This window comes from Dermacentor andersoni, chromosome 3, assembly GCF_023375885.2.
Source record: "Dermacentor andersoni chromosome 3, qqDerAnde1_hic_scaffold, whole genome shotgun sequence".
Lineage (NCBI taxonomy): Eukaryota > Metazoa > Arthropoda > Arachnida > Ixodida > Ixodidae > Dermacentor > Dermacentor andersoni.
Genome location: NC_092816.1, coordinates 187,438,053 through 187,465,291, shown reverse-complemented (window position 1 = coordinate 187,465,291; position 27,239 = coordinate 187,438,053). Strand labels below are relative to the sequence as shown.

The following is a 27,239-nucleotide window of genomic DNA, read 5'->3' as shown; positions in this document are numbered from 1 at the left end:
CTCTTGCTTCTATTCCGCGCGTAGTTGTTCGTTAAGCTTGAAACGTGCCTTTGCCATGGTTCAATAACTGTTCAATCGTGCGTAACTACGGTGATTTGTAGCTCACTCACTGATATCCTTGCTACGGCCAAGTTGGATGCTCGCAGGCTTGTGTAGCAGGCAAGCACGTTTTATTAGCATCGTGCTGAAGTAAATGTACGCGCATATCGCACAGTGCGTGAGTTGATACACCTGGACCGTGCAACGGTTAATTCTCTTTAAAGAGAGATGAAGTCGCATCGGCGAATCAGCTGCTTGCCGTCGCATAATCGAAGTAGAGGCAGAAGAAGTGAGCGTCCGACACGCGTCGTGCGCACCACGGGCCAGGGCTCGGCGCTTCGAATTCTTTCACGGTGAAGCCCTGATGTGCGGCCAGCTGCTTAACCCGTCCGCTGTACTGTTATATCGAAGAACTAGGACGCCACATCGTCGTCTCTCGTGGCGCTGTCGAAGGTACGTGCGCACGTTGTTCTATACTTTGCCAGTCGCTTTAGAATTCATAGGAAAGGGCTTAGCGCGAGGCTTAACATCACGTTTGTCGAATGGGCCACTAAGGCCTCCCAACGCCGATGACTTTGTGGAAGTTACAGTGTCAGAGCTCTCCAATGTCCTTAGATCTCTGCCTGCCTCAGCTGCAGGTCCTGATGACATTTCCAATGCCATGCTAGAAATGTTGTTTGAAATGTCTTCTGATGACATTCTGAACACAGTGAATTATTCTCTAAAAAATGGTTGTATTCCACCAGAATAGAGGACAGCTAAAATTATACTGCTGTTTAAAAAAACAAGGAGCTGGCTACAACCTTGGCAACATTAGGCCTATCTCTCTTACGTCAAATATAGTAAAACTAAATGAAAGAGTTTTATATGATTGTATGATCGATCATATATCTGAAAATTCGCTACTGAGCCCAAGTCAAATAGGTTTCCGGCCCGGTCTCTCCATTTGGTGTGCGCATGCATATTTGGAAAGCCGCATCCAACTTGCTCAGCATAGAAAAGAAGTTAGTGCTTTAGTGACTCTTGACATAGCAAAAGCTTATGACAGCGTTGTGTACTCTCTACTCCTGGACAGATTACAGTCCTACAATTTTCCGAGATACATAACGGCATGGATTTTGAATTTCTAAGAAACCGACAATATCATTGTTTTCAAAACGGTTTTCTTCAAGAAAGTGCGATCAGACAAGAGGGGCGCCCCAGGGGGCTGTTCTGTCTCCTATGCTATTTAACCTATTCATGAGTTCAGTGCCACTGCACCACGATGTGAATCTGTATGTCTATGCAGATGACATTGCATTTTTCGCGACAGCTAGAGACATTATTTTCCTTCACCTGTCTTTGCAAACGCACCTCTGTACTCTACAGACGTGGCTTCACAATCTGCATCTATCACTAAACGTAAACAAAAGTGCAGTCCTTGTTTTTCCGCTTTCCGGGCCGTTACAGTTATCATTAGTATTTGAACAGAGAACCATTCCCCAGGTAGAGCCGCTTAAATACTTGGGTATCATATATGACGGAAAACTTTACTGTCGTTCTCACATAGAAAATATTGAAACGAAGGGGACAAGAGCCTTAGATTTACAACGTAGAGTCAGTAACCGACGTTCTGGTATGCGAAGTGAAACACTAATTATGATCTATCGTATGTATGTACGACCGATTCTAGAATTTGGCTGGAAGTGCAAAATATAAATGAAGACCCCTTGTTCTGTTAGAAAGAGAAGCTCTTCGACTATGTTTCGGTCTTCCTAAATTTGTTGCTAATGATGTAGTATACCGAAGCGGGCCTACCTACTCTTCACACGCGATTCCGCAGGCTTACGGTTCAAACCTACTTAGGAGCTTATGATTCCTCGCTACGACGTGGACAATATGCATTTATTAGTGAACGAAATTCATTTTTTGAGAACACGTGCTCATGGTTGCATACCCCACAAGTCGCATTTGTGCAAGCACAATTAGCACCTTTAAATTTTCGCCTTTGAGAAAGAATTCCGCTTCATAGGTCTCCGGGGTCGCTCAAAATTGAATTTGCAGACATTTTGCCACACAGTGAGAAATTTCTGCCCACAACATATTTGAATGACCGTTTACAAGAATATTTGACCTCTTTCAAAATAAATGTAATAGCGACTGACCCTTCTTCGCGTGAAGAGAAGGCAGGGGTGGGTATCTACTCACCATCCCTCGATTGGTTTTTTTCACTTCGCCTACCAAATTACACATCAGTTTTTCATGCCGAACTTCTGGCAATATTTCTTGCCTTGCGGACGTTACCCCTTCATACAAGGGTTATTATCGTCACAGATTCTCTATCTGTATGCAGTGCACTTACTGTGTTTACAAAGTCGACAGCATTGAACACGTTTTATTCGTTAGCTCCGCCTCACTTAAGTTTAGTTCATATGGAATGTGTCCCCGGCCACCGAGACATTCATATCAATGAAATAGCCGATTCCTTAGCACGAGCTTCTCTAACAGGTCCGGCGCTATCTGTGCTGCCGGCAGCTGCGCACATCACTGCAGCCAGATATAGGCAATTTTCTTTGAGCGAAGACAAAAAAGCCTTTTCATTAGCAAAATCTAGATTTTTTGCACCTAAATTATTCTTGGAACCGGCAATGGTGTCCTAACCGGAAATTCGAAGTTTCATTTACTAGGCTGCTTGCCGTATTTCAACGTGGTCTGCATGGCGGTATCCCCTCTATGCTACCTCTGCAATGAACCGGAATCTATAGATCATTTTTATTATCATATCGGTGGTTTTCTACTCATCGAAAAATGTCTAGAAATTCCACTTCAAAATTTAGGATTGCCTTTGAGCAGTGCTGTTATACCCTCCTTTGGAGCAACGGTATTGGGATATAGCCACACGAACGTTTGCCTAGCCATTTATAATTTTCTATGTGGCAGAAAAAGAATGCCTTGTTAATAGTTCTTCGTTTCAGCAATTGATTTACTTCTACTTCTATTTAGAAAATTCAAAAAGTAAAAGCACAAATTCAGTTTAAATCTTACCATTATTATTCACAATTTAACTTACTCAAGTTTAAGTATATCCTTTTTATTTATTTCTTCTCTTTTTTTAGTATTTCTATCTACGCAAGGCTTACTATATTGTATTGATCAATACTTTATCTCATGTATTCACAGCTTATTTTTCATCTTGGATTAAATATTTATTTTCCTTTCTTGTTATTTATTAACCAATTTCTTTATTTATTGAATTGTATTACCACCCGATTCGTGGCCTATCCGCCATAGTTGTTTTGTGCCATTGAGGCTTCATCATCATCATCATCATCATCATCATCATCATCATCATCATCATCATAATTTTCATTATCATCATCATCACCACCAGTCGTTGCAGTAGACGCATACCTGGAGTGCGCATGTAGTGGACGGGTCGAAGGTATGCGCCACTGCACTAGCATCGGTGCATCCTGCGTTCAGTAGCTCACCGCGCTATGCTAGAATGCCGGATAAGGCGCTATATTGCGAGTCAGCGAGAATCTGCTTGTTTGTTGATGAGGAGAGGTCGTTATACTAATTCGCGATATCTTTACCTCGCCGATCTGTAATGCAGCACGAGTGCCAATCGAAGTGCAATTTCTTTGTCGGTAACTTTTTGTTCTGCGACATGTGCGACGCAACTTGCTAACTGCGGATGTTGTTTCCAAGCACAACATTGTCTCTCCACACCTGCTGCTTGTGTTCTGCAGTGAAGCCGCGAAAGAAGGAAGGCAGCAAAACAAGGACAGGAGGCCCAGACTGAGCAGCCATGGCTGCCGACGTGGCGGTGGCGCCTCGCAACCGCATCCCAATCTCTGGCAGAAACAGCAGCGAAACGGTCAGCCCCAGTGCTTACATGTGAGTGTTTTTATCGGCGTCCAACCTGCGCTTTCTCTATGCCTGGCGACATAACTTTTCCCGGAACGGAAGAGAAAGCTACGAGAGCGGAGCTTCTGCACTTTTACCAGATCGTTATGTAGTCCAGATTGCAATTTCAAGCAGCGACTGGTGTCGGTTTCAGCATCTACAACGCTTGTGAGGTGGAAAATGAAAGTATTTTGCAAGAAGCTTAGACATGCCGTTGCCTCATTTTTCATTTAACAGGCAGAAGAGAGCGAGAAATGACGAAAAGAATGTTTTTTAAGCAACACCAACTACCATCTGCTAATGTCGCCCTTTTAATTGTGTGTGTGGTTTACACTACGAGACACCCGTGCAAGATCTATCCGCTGTGGAAACCGTGACCCTCATGGAAAAGTGAAGCTTTACCGCTATAGAATTGAGGCCGACATATGAATTAGAGAACCTTTACGCGAAGGTAGAAATATCATTGGACCATTACGAAATCTTGTCTAGAATTAAGAAAAAATTCGCCATAAAGGTCCTTTTCGCAAAGCTGTCACGACTGCAAATGGCATTTGACTTTGAAGGGATGCCTCACCATTTAAACCGCACGTTAAACTCCTTGGGCGGACGCATGGGCGCAGCGAATGAATATTTAGGCTGCTACAGACAATGCATGACGGCTTTTTCGCTAAGTGAGCCATTTGACGCTTTCGCATCAAAACGTAAGAATATAGAGGACGTTAAGCTTCTTCAGTAAGAGTGGAACGTGAAAGCATTGAAACTTCCCTGACTGCTGCTCACGCTTCCCGGCAATTGCAGATTATGTTACCGCAATATTTACCTGGAAATGCTGGCGGCGAACGCTAAGCACGAAGGCAGGCTTTCATGTCATTTCTTTCTTTCTCTTCCTTCGTCTCCGCGCGCCGCTGCATCGGATGCGCGGAAGCGAGCGCCATCTGGATTGTGTTGCAACGAACAGAGCAGGGGACGCCGCTGTCGCCATTATAGAAGCGCCGGAAAAAGGGTTTGTGTTTGAGTTTCTGCGTAACTGAATTATGCTTTCTCGTATATTCAAATTACAATCCGACGCTATCATGTTTTTAGGTTGTGTGTAAGTCGCACTTTACGATTTTTCTGACGCTTTTTACTAAGACAACTTCAATTAATTCCGTAACGCCTCTGGGCCACGCGGAAGGCCGGCGTGGTTCGGAATGATTTTTCGCTCACGAGACACCGGACACCGACATCGGATTTTCTGTGACATGGGGCTTTTAACGCTATCCCGTTAAAAGCGTGCCGCTCGTTGTCAAAAGCGTTGCCGCTCGTTGTCGTTGGCTGTTTCCACATACCAGCACAGCGCCGAACGATAGATGGTGCAGTAATAGCAAAATGGCGCCGCCACTTTTAAAACAGTCTATAGAGAATTCTCGCAGCAACCCGAGCAGAACGGAGCCGCGCTCAAGCGACCCCTAGCACTGTCACATAGCGGCGTTATTTGAAGCCAGAAATTCATTATCTGTGCTATGAACAGTTTTGTTTAATCCAAATGGTAGAAGCAATGGATTCCTACAGGCCCTTTATTCGATCATTATTTTACAGCTTTGATATCAGCGTGCAGTTTTGCAGAACACCGGCGCTCCCTTATGTTCTCAGTGCTTCGAGGAAATGGCTAGACATAGCAACAATTAGTCTGACAATGGCGACAATGCTGTTCGCATTAATATTACCGGTGGAGTTAAATCGGTGAAGGAAAAAAAGCCTTCAATGGCAATTCAGCGGTAAATGGCAGAGAAATGCGTGAGCATTATTAAGTCCAATCTCTTTATTGTGCTGCATCCATAAATTTAGCCAAGTTCACCACATTTCAAAGTGTTTAAGAGCGCAGCTCTTAGGCGCCCGTTCCTGCGTTGAGCGTCAGCGTGTCTCGGTGGCGTAACCACGCGAACGAGCACAGCGAAGGATGAAAGAGCGAATGCGCGGAGCGCAGCGGGGGATGAAATACGGCGAGAGCGAAGATAGCGCGAGGAGGAAAGCTGAGGAGGAGGGTGCAACGGCAACATGAGGAGCAAAGCGGAGGAAGCCACTCTGAAGCATCACCAGATCGCACTCACATCTGCCTATCTGGCAGTCTTACATAGTCTGGCATCTAGACTGACAGTCTGGCATCCTCCAGTCTTACATGGTCTGACATCCAGACTGACAGTGTGGCATCCACAAGTTAGATATTTGTACAAAAAAAAAGAATTGCTTCACACTGGAGGAGCCGAACTAGGAAGCTTAGGAACAAGTACGTGAGCGGTATTGTGAGCAACATGGCCACAAAACACGTCAAGCGGAAAGTCTGAGAGGCTGAGGTAATCTTATGGGTGCTGGCAATGGAAAAGAAACGTACTACGAGTAGCTACTTAAGAAGAAAAATCGAAATCAGGAAAGAAAGAAATTGTGATAAGTCAAAGCAAAGTTCATTACTTTTCGAAGCGAGATCAGCATACCTTAGAACACGCAATTATTACGCGAAATACAACAAAGAAGAAGAAGAAGCATGTGCTTCTGCGGTAAAGCTAGAGGAAACAATGGAGCATTTTTTGTTAGAATGACAAGATATCTGCCCAGCGGTAGATTTGGGTACCTCTGGTCTCCTTGAAGCCTTTGGGTTCAGCGAGAGTGGAAGGCAGGTAAACATGCCCGCAGTAGAGATTAAAAATAGTTGACTGGAAGATTAATGGGCGAAAACTAGGCAAACCACAAACAGAAGCGTACGAAGACAAGGTTCTGAAGAGGGGTTCAGGAAACTTGGTGACGTAAAATCTTTGTGGTCTCCTTTCCTTCTCCTCCTTTTCTTTAAACATAGGTAGCATATTAGGGAATACAATGAGGAGAACTCGGTGGCGCAACCCACCGCCCCGTTCTGAAGGAGGCGCTCATAGCATCCATCTATCCGCGGCAGCAGCGGCACCGGCCGTGCGGGGTACAGAAAAAGAAAGAACCAGAAAGCCCGTCTTCGCGAGCATTTCCCGGTATTTAATTATGGTGTTTCAAGTGCGAAAACGGCGATCGAAATATGAGGCACGCCTTAGTTGGGCACTCCGGATTAATTTTGACCACCAGGGGGATCTTTAACGCTCCGCCAATGCACGAGACACGGGCGTTGTTGAATTTCGCCACCAATCAAAATGCGGAAGCCGCTACCGCGATTTGATCCCGCACCCTCGTGCTTAGCAGCGCAACAGCATAGCTGCTAAGCCACCGCGGCGCGTCGTTTCCCTGTAAAGATTGCGGTGCATAAGCTGCTGTCGCAGGAAAGCGGCAACTGTGTGGCCGGTATATGTAGGCTTCACAAGTTTTATTGAATTTTTAAGGACAAGGTGTTGCGAATAACATAATCCTAGTTCTTGTGCTGGATTATTCAGAGAGGCGGACATTACGTGCACGAGAAATCGAAACAGATATTAAAACAATTAAAAAAAACACTGCTTATATTTTCACTGAATTACTTTGCGTCATATATTGCAATTCGCACATTGTACCCGGTCAGTATGTAAGGCGTCTCCAGTTGGAATTAATTTCCAGAATGACGCCAGTTCGGAGATTGCGCCATCAAACTTGCGGTAAAAATTCCCTGTCGTTCTGCTTACTTCTTTATTGAAACGGTCACTCATTCACTGAAGCAAACAACTGGAACACCAATGTATTACGTTCCACACTTTGGGAAGTAATATCCCGAAACAGGTGTGAGTCTAAAATTTATTTAAAGTGGACACGTCTTGGAAGCTCACCGGCTAAAATTCGTAGATTACGATATGATCCCCCTAAGATAATTAGGAAGTTAATTAGTATTTCTTTAATTAGTCGAACAAGTCTGCCTATTTCCGGTGCTAGTAATGTCGGCCTCTTGGAATAATCCAGCTCAACGACAATGATTGCGCGATCTGCTCCAGGCGATATTTAAAAATAACAAAACAAAAATGATCACCCTATACATAGCGCCGCACGCTGTGGCTCTGGCAGTTGGTGCGGAGGTCGGTGCGATACCTCAATATGTCGCGGAATGAACACACACGAGTACAGCTGCACTCAAATATCGCATTAGGGAGTGCCGTAATCGGCCATTTCTTCGGGTGAACATCCTCATCTGCTATATATATATATATATTTATATATATATATATATATATATATATATATATATATATATAATATGTGTGTGTGCTTGCTCAACACGTGCTACATTAAAGTGTTTTTCCGAGCGTGCAAGAAGCCTGCGAATGCACGCAAAATGCCTCGAGCGGCCAGTGGCGTGGCAATTTTGCGTGCATTTGCGGGCTTCTGTTACGCTCAGAAAATCATTTTTATGCAGCACGTATTCTGTAACAGAAAGCTGCATCGAGAATTTTTCATGTCGCTCTACAATTTTCTCATTGCCACTTTTCATCTAAGTAAAATAGTAGAGCAGCGTAATAATTAATTAGGCGGAATGAAAAATATTGTTTCAGTATCTCCTAGCGACGGCAAACAACATTACCTTTCTTCTGTCTGGCTACACGGCATCTGCATATTTTTAAATTGTGGCAAAGATTAGCTGGGACACGCTGTATATGCTCACGCTTTTTTCAGCTCTCTACCTATACCATGTCACCGGCTTTCCACACTTCACACATACGATTCTTTCCACTCTGAATCTCTTAATGTTAACGCATTACAAAAATCAGGACAAACGAGATTGACACAAGAAAATAATTTACTCCAATTTTGTGCAAGACAAAGCAGCTTATTTTGGCCCGACCATGCACCGGCAATGGCGTATCTTGCAGAGACGTTTTAGATTTAGCTCAAGGGCTTCAGATCCGCTGTACCAATTTTGATTGCATTTGCTAACTTTAAAAGAAAAAAAGTATATCTCGCGAATGTGCTAATAAGATAATTCAATTAGGTTGTGAAAATGTTAATAGCAAATACTGAATCTTGGAAGGAAAATCTTGCCGATGATAATTGCCACTGTATAACTCGGTAAAGAAAAAATAAACTATATCACAATTCTGTAAACAGCTCTTAATAAGATATAAAGGCGACCAAATCGTGGTATGCAATATACAACTCATTCGCCAGTAGCGAATTTCCAATACCCTCCTAAGACTTGTAACAATTTTTCGGAAGTTGGAAATATGTATGCCAACTTTAGGTACTGTAGCATGGGCATCAAAACACTATAGGCTTTCGCAGTTTCCATGACGTTCGCCGCTTTCAAAGTTCTTCTCGGGCGGAATGACATCTCGGACGCCCAGATTTCATTTAATCTGGCCGTGTTAAGGGAAAAAATGCACTAAATGCGGGCCACAGAACCTCTCAGCTGTTCTCATGTAGCCGCCATCTTACGTGCGCACAGCAAACTGGACTGGACAAAGTAAATATACGTGGTAGCGAAGCTTCCATAGGAGCCCATACGTTTAAAACATGGCGGTCCATCGGCGGTTCATGGGGCTTAGCGCCATCTGTATGTGGTGGGAACACTTCCGGCGGAATAAAAAATAATGTGACGCCATGTCCGTTAAAAGCAGAAGTGACGTCATTTTGTTTGCGAAGGTGCGAAATTTTTTTCGTTGGCCTACTTTTGGAGCTATATATTCAAATACCCCGCCATTCGACCTGATGGGTGTTTCGAGCTTTCAGCGCGGACAGCGATGCAGGAAAGGCCTGCCGTACGGTTGTCGAAATCGCACCCCTGCAGAGAACATACTTTCTTTGGCGGCCGACGAAAGCTTTAGGTGTAGAGTGCTGATCCTATCGTCGGACGCCAAGCCCGTCGGCCTGCGCAGTCGCACGAAAACAACTACACAATTATCTGGCGGTCGCAACTCACTACTTTTGAATGACCAGATTAAGAAGCGATGAAGCTACTCGCGTCACCAAATTCAGACAAACTTCGACAAGCAAGAAAGCACAAAATGTGAGGGGGACGTATTTCCACAGGTGAACTTTACGAGTGCGCCTTTCTGCTCATTTCAACATGTGCATTGCATTGCGAGTTTTAGTGGCGCCAACGCCCCCTGCAACAATGGGCGCTGAAAAGAAATGCATTTATTAATAATAATAACATTAAATAAACTTGTATTTTCTGAACTCTTCACGAATATATAATATTGACCAGGAATTTTATTTTCGTCGAATGAATCTGTCTCGCTTGAATTAAAAAGAAACGCTTTTTTCTTTCCCAATGTTTGTTCCCTACAAACATAGTCGCGCTTCAATCGCTGCTCCCATAACCCCCCTTGCTGATGTCGGTGACAATCTGTACTGAACCGCTTTTCGCCCGAAGCTTCGCGACCCATTTGGATCGACCTTGGATTGGATGCGGCATTGACCCATGTGAGGCTGTGGCTCGAAAAATGCTAACACTTGCGTTCACTTGGCCGTGCGCTTCAATAATTTTTGCGTAAATAATTACAAAGCAATTTTGATTTCAGTAGCACACAATTGTGTTTGTCAGCGCTTTTATCTAAAATAAAGTAGCTATACGACTTATATAGGAGTAAAAAAAGCAAGAGATGCTTCCGGCAAAGATGAAGGCTGCTGATTTGGCTATTTGGAAAACGTCGCGGGTTCCCGCCCCCATTCGCACAAACAGCCACGTCAATTTGACGTCCAGACTTTGGAATAATTTCAGCTTGGAATACCGTGGTTTGAAACAATGTATCGGTGATTGCGAACATTTCTTACTACGATGTTTACAGCTCCGCTTGTCATCCACCTTCGCAGGGCCGAATGGCCTTGAATTTGTGCACACTACAGCAATAGTTGCTGCAAACACTTGCCAACCGTGGTCTTTTACGTGGATCAATGGAATCACAAATTTCAACGCCTAAACAACAGCGATATTTTCGGAGACGCCGCATAAAGGGGCGCCTAATTAATTTCGACCTCCCGAACTTCTCCAACCTATACGCGACCATCTTTCTATTCCACCGCCGGTTGAATGTGACCGTCGCGGTCAAACCGGCCACCTCGTGGTCAGGTGCGGATGATCACAGTGAGTGAGCAACCACTTCCAGGGCTTACGTGGATTCCAAGATGCCTTTTTTTTAGGCAATCCGTGTGGAAGCACCGTTGTGGCGGAGTGGCCATGAAATTAGACTGCTAGGTCAAATTCCCGCAGTGGCGGTGTCGTTTCTACAGGGGTGAAATGAAATAACGCCAGTGTACTGCGCATTAGGTGCAAGTTAAAGAACCCCAGGTGGTCAAAATTAATCACGAGCTCCTACTACGGGTGCCTCATAATCATATCGTAGTTTTTGCACCCAGCACCACAAAATGTTTTCCCCAACCGTGCGCACTAGTAGGCTTAATCTTATGGCTAAGAAACTTCAACACGCTCAAACCGCTGCCATGCTGCGCTAGCCAGGCTCTCAACTGTGATTCTTGTAACGGTTCGGGTACATCGACTGCATTGAAACCTGTATGTGCAAAGTTGTATCGAAAGTGATGCGGAACTCTGTCAGGTGTGTGCAACAAATGTTGCGTTGTTATTCTGTTTTCCAGGAGGCACATAGACAGTGTGGTGACGCCAGATTTCACGTAAGTGTGAATGGCTTAATTGTCACTAGAAGCTGACTGTGTGCTCGGTTTTCTTGTGCCGACACGAAGCGTTGTAGAAACCATCCTGACGGCAACTTACATACATTTCCGTGCCTCTCTGTGTAGATGCTTCAATTTATTGGTTCGTCTTTTTCACGCATTTTTATAGCTCTAAGAATAGATGCACGTGGCGGTGAACAGTGTAAATAGGATTGAGAGAGGTAGCGGGGAGGGGAAGGGAGGCACATCATAGGGAGAAGGAATAGCATAGGATGAAGGAAACTGTATAAGCATTATAAGGCGCGATAACAATAAAAAATAAATGAAATAAAAGTAACTCTTTCAACATGAATGATTATACTTCTCACGTGCAGTAACTTGGGCGAAAGTGCTTGTTAGGCTTGACAGCCTCGTGCGACGTAGAACAATATACCGCCAGTACGAGAGCTCAGGGAATATTTTCAACGCTCCTAATTGAACCATAAACGTTAATCTTTCGCTACGCGCTTCGCTCATAATGCTACCCATTGTCACATAATATAGTGCCTTTGGACGGCGATGCCGTAAGCGCCGGTATGTTTGATCACGCTGCGCTACCGATTGTCACATAATATAGTGCCTTTGGACGGCGATGCCGTAAGCGCCGGTATGTTTGATCACGTGGTTATGCGTCCATAGGTTGCCTTAGCTGTCCCCGCTCCCTCCTTGATTACAATGCATGTGCTTGACGCCGGTGCGGCTTCGCAAGCATCTGTTTCGGCGGATATTCTAGGAAGTGAGTGAGTGGACGACACGACAATATTTCCGTAGCTTCAGAGGACATGGAAGTGCTTTCTAAGCTGATTGCGCCTTGTGCAAATGGTGCGAGCAGCGTATACGTCACTTGTGTACTTGGAGCGGAGCTGAAACTGTATTCCAATGTGTCCAAACTTTCCGCTTCTGGGTGAAATCAGAATCAGTGACCGTTGCTCCTCTCTCTTTATTTACCAATCACAATGAAGCAGCGGCTTGCTGTTTTGTGACTAGCGTTCCTCAGCGCCGTCGATATATCACTTATTTTCTGCTTAATCACTCGCAGATGAGCGCAGTTGCGGTAACTTTGTCCTTGCCGCGCCCAAGGCTCGCAAAGTACATGCTCTGTTCTTTACAACAGATTGTAACAAAATGTATTATGGCTCGCTTACTGTGTCTACTGTCACAAAACATTCAGCTTCGAACATTCGGGCGCTGTTGGCGTAGTCGTCACTCATGCATCGGCGCATTGATTGAAGAGCACGCATATTCAGTTATTTTTGTTACGCGGGCGATATAGACGGCGTAAGTTTGAGTGTGAGTTGGTATGCATGTGTCCAGATAACGCGCGAGAAACTTACTACACCAGGCAGCGGCGCTAATCTCCTAATTTGTCACCGTGCAACATCAGGTATGCGCTTGCACTTGCCGTGGTTACCCGGTTGAAGCCTTCTGTTTGCACGTTAGAGATACAAACAGAAGACAGCCCTGGCGGATGGGCGTCCTTTCTTATCGTCAAGAAAAGCGGTGCATCGCGAAGGGCCAGCAACACAAACAGTCCCCGTTTAGCAGCGGTCCGTGAACTTGGCCACGCGTGTTCATTCCATACCTTAAATTCCAGCCACAATTTTTGCAGCCAACTACTGCACGTCTCCCTTCTACCGTTCCACATATTGCAACATGAATGGATGAAACTGCGTTGGCCATCAACCAGTTGCAATTCAGACAGCTGAACGTATTGTAGCAGCGTAGAAGTGGGAATGATTTCGCACTCACACATTCGCCTGAGGCAACGCGAGGCTCCTGGCCGAAAGCGCCATCTAGTTCCTCTTGAGCAAAGTGCTCTGTGAATACTCAATAAACCTAGTTTCGAGCAGAGTTCGCTCGGGACATTGGAAAACATTGCTCACAACAGTCGTTGGACATCTTCGAACCCTATATTAGGGTTCGTTTTACAAGGGCTGTACCTGGTGCACACATATTTAACTTCCCATACTGTCGCACCAGAGAGGCTGCTCCATTTGTGCCAAGCTTGATCGCGATGGTGTGCGCAATTATGAAGGCAGCGGGCTAAATTTCGCGCTGCTCGTTTAACGCACTTGTAACTGTCCGCAGCACTTCAATACTTAATTTATTCCAAAGGCCGAAATAAACTCCCATGCAATGAACTTTGCCTAGGGAATATCCGTGGCACTCCCCTTAGTTTAAGCAATCAAAAACAAATGGCTTGCTTAATTTACCGACGACACGGGGAAAACCAAATACGAAGCTCGTTTAACGAACGAAAGTACCAATAAAACGAAATTTCAGTAAATATTTACAATGCTGTTAATTAAACTGGTAGTGGTAATGTTACGGCATATATGGCACCGAAAAATACCCCCTCTGTTTTCCAAATTTCACAGAATTTGCACTCGTTGTCGCGTGTAGGACTCTGGGAGACATTGTGGATAACGGCACTATGATACTCTGGAGCGTTTGAAGAAATTATTTTCTGCAAATACTGTAAATAACGTTCATAGATTAAGCACGTCCTGTACGTAAGCCGTGATTCTTGTTGTAACGAGATAATCTACCGCCCATAGTTTACTAAGAAGAGAGCAAAAACGAACTGCGCGCCTCAGTTAAACTATAAGAAATATTAGAAAATGAGTGTCGAGTAAATATTTTGACGGCATATAATAATATTCCAAGCATTTTTGGTATACGACACCCAAAACATGACTTATTTTCTCGAACGCAAAATTGCTGCTGTTCTTGTCCCTTGAAGAAATTGGGAAATTTTGTGTTTCATAAATCGCCTTTCAGCAGGTCGAAAACGAAGATTTGTCAGTTTCGATTTAGCACCTACCTTCGAACATTTTTGACATTTCTTTAAAGTATAGGCTTCCTGTATGTTCTATTTAAGGCAGAAAGCTGGGCTAGTTGGTGGTTATTCGTATAAGGGGACATCGCACTAGCGCGTAAAAACGGACACGGACAGGAACATGAACAAGACACATCGAACGCTAGTTCTAGCGTTCGGTGTGTCTTTTTCATGTTCCTCTCCGTGTACATTTTTACGCGGTAGGGCTATGTCTCCTCATACGAATGTATGTTCTATGTTTGTAGAAAATTGTCAGAACAAGCATATGGCGTTTTCGAATGCTTCTAGTCGCGCGAACAGCTTCACTGTTAAAACGTGGCAGTGTATAAGTTTCAGGTTGTGGAAGTAACGGGAACCTGCACGGGCGCACTGTTCGTTTGGCGGCTGAACATAAGACCCTTTGTCAGGGCAACATGTGCCCCATAGGCCTGTGTCGTTGCCAAATCTTCAAGTTGCCCCTTCTTTAGTAATCCTTGAACCTCGACGTACGAGGTGGGACGCGGGTGTAAAGCAGTACCGCTTGCACATGCGCATGCCTCGGGTCACCGTATATAACATTTCTTGCCTAATCTTAGAGACATCGCAGATACGTACATCAGTCTGCGTCACGTGTGGAAAAGAATAAACTATTTAGCACACCTAAACTTAATATACTGAAAAACTTTTTCTAGAACCTTCTATTATCTGGAATTCAGAACCGTTATGAACCCACGTGAACCGGTTGAAACCGCTTCGAACCGCTAGGTTTTTTTGCTCAGTAGCTGCACCTGAACCGAACCGGAAAATACGAGAACATCGAACCTGAACCTGAAACAAAGCTGAAAACTGCCTCGACCGGCCAGTCGCGCGGCAATTTTGCGTGTATTCGGGGTCTTCGTTCCCGCTCAGATATACTTTTATGTAGCACGTATGGCACAACAGAAAGCTGTATCGGGAGTTCTTTTTCATGTCGCTCTGCAATTTTCTTGTCGAAACGTCTAATCCAATTATAATATTTCAGAAATTGCTTGATTAAGACTAATTACGTAATTAGACGGAATTTAAAAAATGATCTCAGTATCTCCAAGTGGCGGCAAACAGGATTACCTTGGTGCTGCGCAGCTACGTGGCATTTGCATATTTTTAAAGTTTGACAAAATTTACGTGGAGCACCCTGTTTATGTTAGGTCTTGTACAAGACAATTTTTTCTTCTATATTTTTATGAGACTAGGCATTTCAGTTCTTCAAGCGAATAGCTTTCCTATGCTTTTCTGTAGGCCAGATTTGTGGGAGTGAAGGCGAGGAAAGGAGCCAAGGCAAACGGCGCGTGCTCTTAGGGGCGAGGGAGGAAAGTGCAGGGCCGAAGGTTGCGTCGTGCGTCAGCTCTCGCGGCGGGAAGGGTCACGGAGGGGAGGGGGGCACACTGTCGCTCGTTCGTCGAGGGAAAGCGAGCGAGGGAAAGCATAGTTTTCTACAATTACTAGAGGGAACTCTAGCGCTAGAATCGTTCAGCCACCACGGGAATGATGGGTAGATGGATCTGTTTGACCTTCGTGCTTGTGGATTCAGGCGTTGTTGTGATTTTGTTTATTGCTATTTATATGCCTTCAGTGTCGTAAATTTCACCGCAATCTATACCATACGAAGTGCAAAAGACGGTGCGAACATGCACAATCGCTACTAGCTGAAACGATTCAGATTGTGGGGGTGGCCAAATCGAAACACACCAAACGTCTCGAGGCAATAGCTTGCCCGCGATAAATTCATAAGGGCGTTTTATGTCGCTTGCCGAAGAAAATGTCCGTGGCGTAACGGTTTCAATATCAGGATTCTGTGCTAGAGGTCCTGTGCTGCAATCCTGCCGTCAGACAATTCTAGCGATGTTTATTTAATTATTTGTTACGCAGTAATTTAATTATTTGTTACGCAGCGCTTCCTAGAATGTTGATGGTGTGGACGTCAGCGCACCATAGAGACAAGTGAACGCGTTCGCTCTTTGCGGCTGTAAAGAAGGAACTACGGGAAGGCCATGAGGAAAAGGGCATGTGCTTTCGCGCAACGGATTTGCGCGGATGGCACCAACGCGGAGAAAGGAGGGAGAAGGGTAAAACCCCTTAAAATTTGTAAAGTAGTGACACTATCCTCCTTCGCCTTCACTCTTCCTCGTTTCTCCTCTCATTCACGCTCCCTCCTCGACCGTGGCGCCGCCTACACTGCTCGAGCGTAGCAACGGCGCCAACGTGCGCTCCTCGCCACTCCGTAGACGCTTCTCGAGCAAAAATGGCGCTGATGCACGGCGCGAGGGCCCACGTGATGCTATTAGGCCAATAAAGACGTGGCGTCGGCCTTGGCCAGAACGCGCGAGGAGGAGGCGGCATTCTTCAAAGCGTGTCGGTACTTTACGAAGTTTAAGGGGCTTTAGAGAAGTGGAGGCTGTCGCTCGCTCGCTCGGGTTAATCGCTTACATTGACAATTATTGTCAACGGCCAGTGAATACCTTTCTTCGAAGGTATTGGACCACATACCAGATGGTCTGCTAACAATATATTTGTGTGATACTTCCTAACTACAAGATAACTTAATTGACAGTAGCAATCAGCCTGCGTTGGTATCATCTTTATGTTACACGCGATAATCCACGTATCGAAGACTAAGCAGCCGAACTACTTCTAGTGTCAATGCAGTTATAGATTTGCTGATGCTGCTAGTCACTGAGTTAACCTTCACGTTACTTCAAAACCGTAAATCTACGTCGTTTGCTGAAAGACTGTTACAGTGAGGTATCTCTTGTCGCGCTAGTTTGGTCCTGCAGTTCACCATTCAGCTTTCTTGCACAGTCTTATGAATATAGAGGTATTAAGTTGCCCCTTTAAATTTTCAATGCAAACAAGGTGACAAGGTGCGTGTGCCCCTAGAGACATCAGGTCCCGTTCACAAGGGCATTCAAGTTACTACTGCGTGAAGAAAAAAAAAACGGCGACAAGGTAGCAAGCACACAACACATGCGCATTCTCGCAACTGTTTCATTCTGAAAGTAGCTACAAATAAATAGTTGACCAAAGTTCACGTGCCATCATACCTTAGGCGGAACTAGCGGGCTAACAAAAATATGCTATATAAGAAAAAATATTTTCCATGTAGGGGCATTCAGCGTACCGTGCTGCAGAGGCACGAAAAATCTTGATATGTGAAGGCTATTGGCAGTTGACTTAGGCATTATTTCTTAGTTCTCTAATATAAAACGATTCCACTATCTCGCAGTTAAGTTGTTCTCTTTTCCATGTTAGGGTCCGTGCTACCAAAAATTGTGGGATGCATGCGTACTCGGCAAATGTTCAGCAAGGTGAGACACAGCTGCGTACTTCAAGGACTGGTGACGTTATCGGTGGCGTGTGTTGACACTCCTTCCACTTTGCCACATACAAAGATTTCAGCGCGACAGAAGTATCCCTTCAACTAGATACGTACTACAAGGAACGTACCAAGAAGTGCGCTTCACTTTGAATACACCTGGACGTGCGAAAGATGCAGTTTCGCTCATTTTCGGCCACCTGGGCGAAGGACTTCGAAATATTTCTTGAGGCCGAGAATACAGTTGTATTCGGTACCGCAAGGTTGCATTGCTTAGTCTGTGCAATAATAGGCGCACGTACTGAATGACAGCGATATTTTCTTGTGTCTTTCGATGATTTGCGCACCTTATTACCCTCGACGGTTTCTATTAGTCTGTTAAGTGTACTCAAAATAACGTGACTATAGGGGACGTTCTCTGAGCAGAGCTGATCAAGCTGGGAAAAAGAATCTATCCAGATGTGCATCTATTATAACACGGACTAAAGAATGTGCAAACTGTATTATCGTACCCCCCCAAAAAACATTCGAAAGGCTGCACTCAGGTGACAAAAAGGAGCGAAACTGCCTGTTCCACCCGTCAAGGCGTATGCCAAGTGAAGCAAACTTGTTCCTACGTGTCTTCTAATGTAGGAACCTCTGTCCGGCCGTTATCGCTGCCATTTGTGGCATTGTTTACTTGATACCCTTGTCGTGCAGAAAATCTTACATAAACTGGAAGTCGCGTCAACACATGCCATTGAGAACATGAAGTGTCCCTGAAAAGCGCAGCTCTGTCACACCTGGCTGTACATTATCGGGAATGCGGATGCATCGCAACATTTTCCAGCACACGGGCCCCCTCACAATAATAAGGGAACAAATGAACCGTGGAATAGCGGAAGCGTATTGTATTAGAAAGCGCAAAAGAAAATGCATCAGCCAAACATCAGTAGCACTCACAGATCAGTGTTTTTATCTGCGTATCACGATACATCAAATGGCGACGTAAGGAAAATATCTTGCTACACAGAATAGAGAATTTTAGTGCATTCGGTATTCCGGCAAGTGCGGGCGGTTCGTCGGTTGAGCGGGAACGTAAACGTGAGCGGCTGGTTTGGTGGCGCCAACTGGTGGTGCAAGGCTCGACCACATAAAGACAGCCAATCACTATATTCTTCTTAGCTGCTGGTGTAAATTATTGACTAGCGGCGTAATCTTGTTCACAATTACGCCACTGCCGAAAATTTGCACCAGCAGCGAAGCATGATATGGTGGGTTACCGCAATTTTAATTCTGTGTTTGTCTGGTTGAACTCCACGCCACCAGGCGGCTGCACTGCTCCAGCCACTTAGTGTCCCTGTAGATGCTCCCGCAGGGAGCAGATTCCCGCATAGGTCCACCAGTATGTTTCAGCTATGCAGTGAAGCCACTCCTTGCGTGCCTAGGCGGCAAATTCCGCGCGGTTATGCATTTGCGTTTTTGCATGCTGGTGGCGAGCTACATGCACGAAGTGTTCGCAAGCGCTGAGCAAGGTGGCACTCTTTAATGTAGGCTACGCTCGAACCACTAGCGTAGTCGGAATGGGGCAGGGTTCCAATCCCCGAGATTTTGTTTGTGCACACGCATATACAAACACCCGCACGAACGTACATATAGAGGGTAGGACCCCCCTTGGTCTCCCAAGATAATATCCTGACTATGCCCGTGGCTCGAACAGCGCAAAAGTTTGCATGTAAACGCGCTCTACCCTGCAACAAAAAGTGGTGCACAGTTTTCCAGCATGACTGTGAAGTTTTGTCACAGAGGCTGGAAGGCAAGAAATGTTTTAAAGGGTGTTCAAAAAAAACTTCACACACGCAAGGTGGACAATTACGTGAGCGCATTTCGGCGGTCGATACGAGCCGATTAACGATCGTTGCCAAAAGAACTATCGTGCCTGCAGTTATGTCAGGGGCTGCTAACAGAGCGCCATTTATCAGTAACCGTAATTCACAGCAGCTACGCGTTTACGATATATGCGCTGCTGACACGTAGATTTAAATGCATTTCAAATGTTCACATGCGCACAATTTATGTAAAGATTATTTTTACTATTCATTCATACCGCAGTCTTACCAGCTGCTTCGTAGAAGCAAGTGTTCAAGTGGAAAAAGATGAAAGATGGACGGGACTCTAGATCAAATTTATTTCGTACAAGGGAATAGACGACCAATGGCTGCATGCAGGCAGAACGGCAAGAGTGCTCGCTCTTAGAGCCTTGGGGGCAGAATTCAAAGCAAATGGAAAGGCAAGATGGTATTAAGAGTAACAGCAGGTTATTTTTATTGCGCTAATCACGTCAAGATGGCAAACTTGCAAAGTAATTAGTCACACATTGCAGACTGTAGTATGAGACATTTTTCTTGATCTTTTCCTTCTACTCGGATCAATTTGCTAATGCACAGGGCTTATTAAACATACCGGCATTTTTCACATTCGTCATTTCTACAAAGGCCCATCGAACAAGCAAGATATTGCGGGCGGTAAATGCTGAAGCTATCGCAGCTGTCTCGTAAGCGAGAACACGCTAGGTTTTCGCTTACTAGAAAACAATGAGCACTAGTGCATCAATCAACGTTACGTGAAAATTAGAACGCCGACAAAAAAAAAACACAGGAGGGAAAAACAAAGTTGAAGCGGGCAAATTGTATCTGCTACTTCTTGCTTTGTTTGGACACACTGTTCGAGACCCACATAGAACAATCGTACGAGCAAGACAGCGAATCAGGCTAGTTGGTAAGTTGATATTCTTGGCGTATTTGTGCGGCGCGACGCAGACGTGTCGTTCATTCTTTGTCCCGAGTCTGCGTCACGCTTCACATGTACGCCAAAAATCATACAAGTTATCCCGTACGCATCTCAGCGTTAACAGGGGTGTTACTCGAGATAAATGTTGCTTTATTGTAAAGAAGGCTGAAGTCACCTCTGCACACAAGGCGAACGCATCTCGCACATACTGTTCCCTTTCGGAGCCGGCCGGTTGAGGCTGATACGCAGTCGTCGGCGCACGTCTGCCAGTCCGCGCGGCACCGCATAAAGAGCTTCGCCACCTTCCGTACGGTGCGTGCAGTTTGGTTCGCTGCACCCCGTCATACGGGAATGCAAGTGTAAATATGATGTGTTTCGTATCACTTCACCAAGGACCTTGACTAAATATCGTCGAATAACGTGCCTACAGCCTGGAGCCGATGGTTGCAACGCACGCTCAACGGTCCGCTGATTGCAATGACGATGGAACTGACGGAAACGACGAGTCGGCATCACGCCGGTGAAGTTGGCTTCCCAGCGGCGCAGTTGGAACATTCGACGTCATATTGCGCCAAGTGATAGCTCTCGGCGAATAGCTGGGCGAGTGGCGCCGGAAATGTTATGCGCAACTCTGCTCACTTCGGGAGCATATGCATGAACACTAGGAGGGGTGCGGGAGTTGGGAGTGCGCTGCCAGCATGACGCGTTTCAGTCCGTTCGCACTCGCCCGCGCAGCCGTACATTTCGGAGGCCACACGGAGGCTTCGCGGCGGCGGCGGTAGCTGGCGCCGTCTGTTCTTAGGGAAGTGCGCAAGAGGAATGCCACTGCACTACACGCCTGATGCATAACGCTGCTTTTACTTCGTATTTACTTTGTTTTGAACGCACTGTTCTAGACCCGCATAGTCAGAACACTCGTACAAGCAACACAGCGAATTTGGCGAGTTGGTGAGTTACCATTCTTGGCGTACGTGTGCGCTGCTCATATAGACCTTTTCATCGGGCGAGGAGGATAGGGCGCGCGGCGAGCCTTTCCTCCTCTCTGGCCTGTGCGATCCGGCGCAGCGCTGCTTGAAAGTATTGCTGTCGTGTGCTGCGGAACGATTTTGGAATGTTTTAGAGCGTACTTTGTGAAATTTGCGCCATGTCCGTTCATATAATGTCGTCAGGGAAGCCTTTCGGTGCATTGGTAACAACAGTAGGCGGAAATATGACTTGGGGGGCAAAAATGTGACGCGCTTTATCAGCCCTGGTGTGTGTAGGTGTTGTGAACTATTTTGTTTATATCGGTTTTAATTCAAGAAAGAAAACCTTTGTCTCTGTATCACCGGCACGAAATGGTAAATCAGCTCACTGTCTGATCGCTTGGCGTAGGGAGTAATACATAAAACATAAGAGCGCATGCTCGAGCACGGCCAACGTAAAGCAACCACGAAACATCTAAGCGGCAGGCCCTATCAAATATTTATGATACACCGGCATCATTCTCACGGATTTCAAGTCCAGTATGCTTGAAATTACTGTATGTCTACGCTAGCCTTCCTGCATGAGGCCGATGGCGGTGCTCAACACAGGGATCACTGCGGTTGGCAAACCAGCAGGATAAATATATGTTTCGTGCTTCGGCATTGCCTTTTTGGCCTGTATACAGCCATAATATACGAGAAGGATCGCATAAAAAGAATGCGATGGCTATTTTTGAGGACAAAGTTTCTGTAATACGTGTGAGTGCGTCGTAGAGAACGGAACGAACACAACCGAAAAATACTTCGGTTATCATCCTCTTTCTCGAAAAAGCTAGAGAAAATGGGCTAACGCCGCAATACGACCTCGTATAGTCACACCGCACAACCTTTATAGATATATAACCGCTGATGTCGTATGCTTGGACCATGCGCTATATAGAACAAAGATATCTGTAATCCAGCACTTACCACTGCTTGGGACGCACGCGCAGTTCGTAAACGGTCGCTTTGCTGGACAAGCTTAATTCAGACTATAAGGTATGCTGCTATTACTAGCCACAACTATTTTATTCATGGGCGGAAACCTCATCCATCGAACGAAGTGGTCCCACAATGCAACCTGCAGCGAACAGTTTGAACGCCTGTCGAAATATAACAGCACAGCTCCTATCGTAGCAGAACGGTATCCACGCAGTTACGATTGCCACGTATGTTGCATTTCTGCTGAACCTCAGCTTAGAACTAGAGGACAATACTGGAATAAGGTCACATTAGTGAATGGAACGTTCAGAAATACACAATTGAGCTCCGAGGCTGATTGTAGGCTCAAATACATGCGCGCACACATTGCGCTGCGTGCTCCGTCCGCCTCAGTGCCAGCAGAAAGTCCGGCCATACCGACTTAAACCCCTTCAGTGCGTCTCGCACAACCGTTTAGCGCGTAGAAGACGTACGTCATGCTGAATAAACCGCGCGAGCACGAAAACAAACATCACATCACTTTATTTTCCTTAAAGACCCCTTTCGGGGTGTTACATAAGGGGTGGGGTTTACAAGATGCAGGCGTTCACAGAAGTCGAAAATGTGGATGGACAGGTTATGGCAGCGACATGGTGGGGAAGGCCGTCCCAGTCAGTTGCTGTTCGTGAAAAAAATGAGTTCATGAAGGTAGTAGTACGGGCTCGTGGACGCAAAACTTGAAGAGGGTCACCGATGCGATGGGATCTGTGTGGTGGGGGTGCGCAGATGTATGGTTCTTGTCTTAGGGGCGAATTAAAAAACTTGTGATACAAAACAAGACTGGCAATGCGACGGCGAGCAGAAAGATCACACAAGCCTGATTGTAACTTTAGAGATGATATTCTAACTTCGTATGAGTATGAAGAGTGAATAAATCTGGTAGCTCGGTTTTGTACAGCTTCGATGGCATTTGTTAAATATGCTTGATGAGGGTTCCAGATGGGCGATGCGTATTCCAGTTTAGTTCTGATAAGTGAGATGTATGCTTGTAGTCTGACGTGTTGAGGGGCTTCCCTCAGGTGACGTTTGAAGAAACCTAATGTTTTATTAGCTGATGATATTAGGTTAGTTATGTGCAGTCGCCAAGATAAGTCATCAGAAATGGTGATACCTAAGTATTTGTAGGACTGGACGAGGTCAACAGGGGAGTTAGAAATGAATATTCAAAAACAAAAGGGTTGCGACGGCGGTGAAAAGACATGTACTTACATTTGTTAGGGTTGAGTGTCATCATCCACTGCGAACACCAGTTTAGCACGAGGTTTGGGTTTGCCTGAAGGGATTCTTGGTCAGAAGGGTTAGTTACCGAACGATAAATAACGCAATCATCAGCGAACAAGCGGATATGGTAAGATACGCGCTGGGGTAAGTCAATGTAAATGAGGAATAACAAGGGACCGAGGACGGAACCCTGCGGGACGCCAGAGGTGACTGGGAGCGGGTTGGAAGATTGGTTATTAATGAAGACAGACTGAGAGCAATGCGTGAGGAATTCGTTAATCCACGCGATGATGTTTGGATGTAGGTTTTACTGGGAAAGTTTAAGAAGCAAGCGTTGATGAGGTACTTTATCGAACGCCTTAGCGAAGTCTAAGAAGATGGCGTCAGTTTGTAGATTAATATCAAGGTTGGCGTGAATGTCATGAAGAAAAATGGCTAGTTGAGTCTCGCACGAAAAACCCTTACGAAAACCATGCTGTGACGGATGAAAGAAGTTATTGAAATCTAGGAATTGCATGATTTGGGTGTAAATGACGTGTTCCATGATTTTGCAGGGAATACTTGTTAATGAAATGGGCCGATAATTAAGAGGAGAATCAGTATTACCTGTTTTGTGCACGGGAACGACCTTCCCCACTTTCCAGTCGTCTGGAATGGTTCCTTCGGAGAGTGATTGTGAAAACAATAAACAGAAAATACTGGAACAGTCTGGGTTAGCGTTTTTCAAAATTTTTGGATTGATGTCATCTATGCCGGCAGCAGATGAATTTTTTATTTTATCTATTATGCACGAAATTCCACTACTGCTGAAAGTTATGGCGTCCATGGCTGTAGTAATAATAAGTGGTAATGTAAAACATGGTGCTTCGGATTCGTCGGTAAAAACAGAATGAAAATGCAGTGTTAAAGATGTCTGCACAGTCGGAATCAGCCACGATTTCACCAGCATTGTTAGTGAGGGTGATAGCGCGCGCTTCCTTCGGGTTTATCACCTTCCAGAATTTCTTGGGGTTATCAACTATCATTTTTGGTAGTACTACTTCGTAAAATGAACGCTTAGCACTTCTAATCTCGGCCAAGTATGCGTTCTCAGCTTATGATATTTTTCCCATGCATGGAGGTTTGCGTGGCGTTTCGCTGTACGAAATGCGCGTTTTGTTTCTTGTTTTCGAGCCTTTTCAGTGTCTTTGTGAACCAGGGTTTCTGATGACTCTTCCGTAAACTGCATCACGGAATGTATTTATTTGTTAGTTCGATAACTTTATGCTTGAAAAGGGTCCAGTTCTCATTTACACTTCTGGAAAGATAGGACGTTTCAAAGACCGATAGAAAGTTCGTTATTTCAGAGTTGATTGCTTCGTAGTTTCCCTTATCGTAGAGCCTAATAGTTTTTTGAGAAGTTTGTTTTAATTCAGGTTCGAAGTTAAAGTTGGCATGGATTACTTTATGGTCGCTGATTTCTCGGAGGCCTGTAATGAAATTAAGACTGTCTGGATGAGTGGTCAGTATGAGATCCAGAGTGTTCGCTGCTTCCCCTGCGACGGGTGTCGGTTCGGATACAACTTGGGTCAAGTTAAAATTAAGGCAAACGTCAATGAAGTCATTCGGCTCTTCTTGACTAACTATGGGCTGACGTTGGTTACTCCAGTCGATATTGGGGTAATTGAAGTCCCCAAATAGTAGGATGTGTGCTTTAGGGTGCTTTGATACTAGTTTATTTAGAACATTGTGAAGCTTGCGGGGAAAGTCGGGACTTTTGCGAGGTGGCCTATAACACACACCAATTAATAACGTCAGAGGTGGGGCGCGGCACATAATCCACAGCATTTCTAAGTCTGACGCGACATTAATGGCAGAACAAGACAATTGTTCGCTGACTGCAATTAGGACTCCTCCCCCACGAGAATACTTGCGATCAGCGCGAAAAAGATTAAAGTTGGGCAGGTCAAACAGAATTTCTGAGTCAGTGATATCGTTGTTCAGCCACGTTTCGGTTAATATAAGTAGATTGCTGCCTGACGAAGTTACAAGGTTCCATACTGTATCGCGTTTCGGCAGGAAGCTGCGAATGTTAGTAAAGATTACTGGTGGTGGATAGCGCGATGACAGGCAAGGATGAGTTGATTGTTAAGATATTTCTTTTACAGATTCTGAATGTTCATCAAAGACGTAACGTTTGGGGCCAATATGCAAAGTTTTAAATCTCAGGGAAAAAGGCACGGACGTCGCCCTGGCAAAAGCGACAAGATGTTCCCGACAGTTTTGAACGCGGCGCGAGAAGTATTCACCTACGCTGTAGTCTGTACCTTTGAATTTTGAACATTTAGAAAGAATTGATTCTTTAGTTTTAGAGGATGTAAACTTAACGATAATTGGGCGTTTTCTGTCCTTAGAGTGTCGTCCGAGGCGATGCCAGAAACTATCGCCAAACGTATACCTGCCATGCAAAACGGAGCGTTCGCCCAAGCCAGCATGCCGACTGCTCATAGATGGCATCACTGCGTAGCAATATGGTGGCAAAAAATGAGCATGAAGGAGAGCCAAGTGGAAAAGGAGTTGGTGCTGACAAATTTAAACTGGAAGAAAGCGGAAGAGAAAATTTCTAAGCGCACAGCCACAGGGCTAGACAAGGTTCCCGTTAGACTGATAAATGAACTAGGACCAAAAAGTAAGGAAGCTCTAGTGAAAGCAGTGGAAAAAACTTTAAAAGATAGACGAATACCAGACAGTTGGCGACAAAGTAGAATGAATTTAATATATAAAGGTAAGGGGGAGAAAGACAGAATTCACTCGTGTAGACCGTTGACCATTACATCGGTAATATGCAGGCTAGGTATGCAGGCAATCAAATTAAAGCTTCAAGCATGGGCAGAGAATAATGGCAATTTGGGAGAGCTTCAGAATGGCCTCAGAATAGGTAGGCGTGTGGACGATAACTTGTTTCTTCTTACTCAGTGTATTGAAATATCAAAAGCAGAAAGCAGACCATTGTATGTGGCATTTTTAGACATTACAGGAGCCTACTACAGCGTAGACCGCAACATTTTGTGGTATATTCTGGAAGGAGAAGGCTTAGGTAACGATTGTCTACAGCTTTTGAGAGAAATTTACCTAGAAAATACCGCTTGCGTTGAATGGGAAGGGATGAGGAGCGAGGAGAAAGTTAATATCAACAAGGGACTGAGGCAGGGGTGCCCTTTATCCCCGCTGGTGTTTATGATGTACATGGTGAGGATGGAGAGAGCGCTAGAAGGAAGTAATATCGGGTTTAATCTCTCATACAAACAGCCGGGTACAGTAGTAGAGCAGCAACTCCCAGGTTCATTTTATGCGGACGACATTGTGTTGCTAGCTAACAAGCAAAGTGATTTGCAACGTCTGGCTAATATCTGTGGACTGGAAGGCAACAATTTAGGTTTGAAATTTAGTGTTAGAAAATTAGGTGTTATGGTATTTAATGAAAGCAGTGAACAGACAGTGGAGACACAGGGCCAAGAAATCCCTCGGGTAACAGAATATAAATACCTTGGTATATGGATAAACGAAGGCAATAGATATATGAAAACACAGGAAAAATCCA

General features: G+C 45.1%; 1 protein-coding gene across 3 annotated transcripts in view; it reads left to right on the top strand.

Moving 5' to 3' along the window:
- The first annotated feature begins 331 nt into the window (after positions 1 to 331).
- LOC129382941 (uncharacterized) overlaps positions 332 to 27,239 on the top strand; it is a 38,673-nt gene continuing 11,765 nt past the window's right edge. For 2 of the 3 annotated variants that reach the window (XM_055067158.2, XM_055067157.2), the window contains exons 1-3: positions 332 to 492; positions 3,771 to 3,918; positions 11,440 to 11,475. In XM_055067158.2, coding sequence (XP_054923133.1) covers positions 3,830 to 3,918; positions 11,440 to 11,475 — 125 coding nt within the window. In that variant the 5' untranslated portion in view covers positions 332 to 492; positions 3,771 to 3,829. The remainder of the gene's footprint in view (positions 493 to 3,770; positions 3,919 to 11,439; positions 11,476 to 27,239) is intronic. The other variant, XM_055067159.2, reaches the window with a different exon arrangement.